General features: G+C 30.8%; 1 protein-coding gene across 1 annotated transcript; it reads left to right on the plus strand.

Moving 5' to 3' along the window:
• Positions 1–714: 714 nt before the first annotated feature.
• Positions 715–1,436, plus strand: LOC122585860 (SKP1-like protein 13). Its single transcript, XM_043758007.1, has 2 exons — positions 715–1,014; positions 1,259–1,436. The coding sequence occupies exons 1-2, from the start codon at positions 715–717 to the stop codon at positions 1,430–1,432; spliced, it is 474 nt and encodes a 157-aa protein (XP_043613942.1). The 3' UTR covers positions 1,433–1,436.
• Positions 1,437–5,305: the final 3,869 nt, after the last annotated feature.

The following is a 5,305-nucleotide window of genomic DNA, read 5'->3' on the forward strand; positions in this document are numbered from 1 at the left end:
AAAATTCGTGATACATATTATATGTTTGATTGCATACCTTTTATATTATACGAGTAAACGAATTAGAAACTAATTGAATGAAAATATTTTTTTAATATACTTGAGGTTTAAAAGTTTTTTTTTTATTTTCCTAAAAAATACACAAAGGTATATAGATTGAAAATCCTTAAATAATAAATGACATGGGCAATTTTAAAAAATTACTTTCTAGTACCTCAAAGGCTCAAATAAAGAACTTAAAGGACTTATACGTTAGTGTTAAAAAAAAAAGGATTTATAGGTTACCTTATACCGGTACTTGCCATGTATTGTAGAATAATTTTTGTAAAAAATATAAATAATAGCTTATCATAATCAAAAACTGAAAATAAAATAAATTATAGATACATAGAATAACTTACTTTAATTTCCATGTTTACAAATAACGCGCGTATTTGGTAATTATAATTCTTGTTCACTAAAATTTGATTTTTAATTATATAAGGTAAGTCTAGAGATTCCTTGTTTGTGCAAAGTACGTACGGAAACGTAATACCCTATATAGATTTTAAAAAAGGTCCCGTGTCCTCCTATAAATATATCGATCATAACCAAACAAACCAAAGAATTATAATCAAAAGCATTCGCTCGCTACACGTACGTACCTATATTGCGATCGATTGATTAATTAATTAGGGTTAATTTACGTTTTCAAAGTTAGTTTCATAAATAATCATGTCGTCTAAACCCATTGTGCTCGTGAGTTCCGAAGGAGAGAAGTTCACTACTGATGAGTCCGTGGCCGTGCAATGTAAAACAATCCACCACTTGATCGAAGATGGATGTGCTGATTCCGATATTCCTGTTCACAACGTCACAGGCAAGATACTTTCAAAGGTGATCGAGTATTGTGAGAAGCATGCCAAGTCACCAAACAACACGGATGATGATCAGACTGATGAGGAGCTCAAGGCGTTTGATGCCGGGTTTTATGATTTCGTGAATGATCAAAAAACTGCTTTTGATATTATGCTGGTAAGTTTTTAATTTCTTATATCATGATCAAGTTAAGTTGAGTATATATGTTTTCTTCCTGTTTGAATGTATTGGTTGTTATGCGTTTTTTTTTAATTATTTGTTTTGATGAACTTTTCGATATGTAATCAACTATTTTTGGAGAGAGTTTTGATTAATTAAGTTTTTTTTTTTTGTATATATGGAGAGAGTTTTAATTGATTAATGTTTGTTGTATTTATAAATAGTAATAATAATAATGCAGGCTGCAAACTATCTGGACAACAAGAGTCTACTGGAGCTAGGGTGTAAGAAAGTTGCTGAATCGGTGAAAGGATTGACTACTAGGGATATTCGCAAGCTGTACCGCATCAGGAACGACTTCACTCCCGAAGAAGAGGCGAAGGTCCAAGAAGAAAATGCCTGGTCTTTTGATTGATTGATTGATTAATAGATATGTTATTTTGCACTAGTTATATGCGTATAGTTGTGGGTCGTGTCGATCTCTTATATTTTTGTTTTCATCATATGGCCAGTATCTAGCTACCAGATAAAGTTTTTGTTTTGATTAATTACAAGACTCGTACACTTTGATTGATCGGTTGATAATAAAGTTTTTGATATATGGATAAATATGTATATGTTAGAGTGGGTGTAATGGGGCACGGGGTGGTCAAAGTGGGAGGACATGGGATTGTCCCATTACATAGATGGGGTGGTTGTGATGTTCAAAATCCAACGTTGATAGGAAGACGGCGAATAATGAATGGGGTGGAAGGGTGGATGACCTTTTTGTTGTGTTTTTTAGCTAAGGAAATAATATAAAACTAGATTTTAGACTCGTGTCTACCACTGAACACGAGACTTACGACATTATTAATATTAGATATTAATACATATAACTAATAAAAGCTTATAAGTTCAATGTTGAAAATATAAATAGATACTAACTGTTTAATTCAAATGTCAAGAATGTTAAGTTAATATAAAGAAAACTAATGTAATAAATGAACATTGGAAACATATACCTTCCTTCAACATTTGAAAGACTTCGTTATAGATGAAATTTGTTGTAGTGTTTTTTGGTCTTTTCATCTTTGTCACAATTTAACACTTTAAAGCCCTTCTCGAGTTAACTCAAAATACTGTAATGTACAATTGTTCGTCTGTGAAAACTGAGCTTTGTAGATAGAAACCAATTTTATTAACATTGTAAAAATAATTATTTTAAGTATTTGTTTTTTATTAATTAAATAAAATTATGTAAAAAATCAAATGATGACATCAGCGGGAGTCGATTTGATAAAATCAAATGATATGATTGATTAATAAGTTATTAGTTCAACTTTATTTTAGTATATTAAAATAGTACAATTATTATTAAGATATTAATATATTTACATTAGATTTAATGTATTTTTAATTAGTTATATATATATATATATATATATATGATTGAACGTATTATTGGATATATATTAGTTATTATTTAATTGGATAAATATTAACTTTTAATCCATCGAATATATATAGAGATTATTATTTATTTATTGTATTAAAATTATTGGGTAAAAAAAAATATTGGGTAAAAAGTTTAAATTTGTGATGTGATGGAAAACAAAAAAGTGTAAATTAAAGTCAAAATTGAAAATAAAAGTCAACATTAAAAAAATCGAGAGATGTGATTGGTCGATAAGTTATTAGAGCAACTGTGTTTTAGTATAATAAAAGATTAGATAAATAATAGGTATGATGTGGTTATTGTTACGAATGTAGTATGATTGTTAGGTAGTTTTGTGTGGTGGTGATGTGGCGATAATGTGTCACACCACCCGGTGTAGTGGCGTCCACTACTACAAATGCATTTCTATATCATTAACATCGAAATCGAGCCCAAAAAACAAACACCCGTCCCCTAAAAGTTACACAGTATCTACATTTAATTAATCATAAACAAAGACAAAAAAAGATAGTCAAATCGGATACTTAAGAATTATATATGGGTAGAGTTTTTCCCCATAGCAATATGTACGTACGTCCCCAATATATATATATATATATATATATATATATGTTTTGGTGTTGACTAAACTCGACAACATTTGGTGGCACGTACATTCGATCTTTTCTAGTACGTCGCTGCAATTAAGAAAAACAGTTTTTAGCGACAAAGACTTGTGTCGTCGGTGATATATTGTCCACATTGTCGCCCAGGGGAGCTGGGATCAATCCTTCTGGAGGCCTAATAAAGCGAAAATATGGGTGGTATAGTTTGAAGTTGAAAAATTGAGTAAATCATTAATTAATTGATAACTACATAATATATATGATCAAATTTTCTTTTATTTGTTTTGTTTAGTACTATTGTGACTGGCATATAGACAAAAAAGTTACTCTCGTAATTATCTATACTATCTATACAATTTATACTATATTATAAAGCAGATTTTTCTTAAATTTTCAACATTGAACTTGAAATTTTCAATATTGATTTTAAGTACTTCCCTAAAATGTCCCTCCTATCTATTCTATATGTATCTAAAATAACTATAATACCTTTTCTCTCTCTTCAAATTTCAACCAATCATCTTTTTTCTCTCTCCTATATAAATCATTTATTTCTCCAATTCATTCAAAATCTTTTATCTCAAAAACCGTACATCGATAAATTATAAAAATTGTATGGGTGTCCTTAAAATTTCATGCTCTTTTATTAGAGATGTCATTCGATATACTTTCGACAAATTTTTAAATCCGAGGGCAGAGCCCGTACGGCTAAGGCATTTGACTATCATACTCTATGACATATCAAATCCTATAACCTATCATACTCTATGAGCTAGGTATCACCCCACCATCTCACCGCCGCAACGCGCGGGTACTTGCTCTCGTATTATAAAGCATATTTCCCTGTCTAAATTTTAATTTCAACATTTATTTCCCAAAATGCCCCTCCTATTTATTATTTACCTAAAATAACTATATTACTCTTTCTCTCTCCTCAAATATTAACCAATCATATATTCTTTCTCTCTTCTCCATAAATCATTTATTTCCTCCAATTCATTCAAAATCTTTTATCTCAAAAACTGTACGTCGATAAATTATAAAAATTATATGGGTGTTCATAAAATTTCGTGCTCTTTTACTAGAGATGTCATTCGATATACTTTCGACGAAATTTTAAATATGAGTGCGGAGCCCGTACGGCTAATACATTTGGCTATGACTCTCTATGACCTATCACACACTATGACCTATCACCCTACAATCTCACCGCTGCAACGCGCGGGTACTTGCTCTCGTATATTATACAGCAGATTCCCCCTGTTTAAAATTTTAAGTTTCAACATTTACTTCCCCAAAATGACCCTTCTATCAATTCTATATTGCCAAACACCCTTTCTCTCTCCTCAAATTTTTTTTCCCTCTCCTCTATAAATCATTTACTCCTCCAATTCATTCAAAATCTTTTATCTCACAAACAGTACATCGATAAATTATAAAATTTATATGGGTGTTCTTAAAATATCATGTTTTTTAATTAGAGATGTCATTTGAAATACCTTTGACGAATTTTTAAATCTGAGGGTGGAACCCGTACGGTTAAGACAAAGGGCTATCACACTTTATGACCTATAATCCCACCATTTTACCGCCGCAACGCGCGGGTACTTACTCTCGTTATAAAATAAAGCAGATTCCCTTGTCTAAATTTTAAGTTTCAACATTTACTTTTCCAAAATGCTCTTTATATCTATTCTATATTTACCTAAAATAACTATATTACTCTTTCTCTCTCCTCAAATATCAACCAATCTTATTCTTTCCTTCTCATCCATAGATCATTTATTCATCCAATTGATTCAAAATCTTTTATCTCAAAAACCTTACGTCGATAAATTATAAAAATTATATGGGTGCTCATAAAATTTCGTGCTCTTTCATTAGAGATGTCATTCGATATACTTTCGACGAATTTTTAAATCTGAGTGTGGAGCCCGTACGGTTAAGACATTTGGCTATGACTCTCTATGACCTATCACACACTATGACTTATCACCCCACCATCTCATCGCCGCAACACGCGGGTACTTGCTCTCGTATATTATAAAGCAGATTCTCCCTATCTAAAATTTTAAGTTTCAACATTTACTTCTCCAAAATGCTCTTCTATCAATTCTATATTACCAAACATCATTTCTCTCTCCTCAAATCTCAACCAATCATCTTTTTTCTCTCTCCTCCATAAATCATTTACTCCTCCAATTTATTCAAAATCTTTTATCTCACAAACCGTATATCGATAAAT

This window comes from Erigeron canadensis, chromosome 1, assembly GCF_010389155.1.
Source record: "Erigeron canadensis isolate Cc75 chromosome 1, C_canadensis_v1, whole genome shotgun sequence".
Lineage (NCBI taxonomy): Eukaryota > Viridiplantae > Streptophyta > Magnoliopsida > Asterales > Asteraceae > Erigeron > Erigeron canadensis.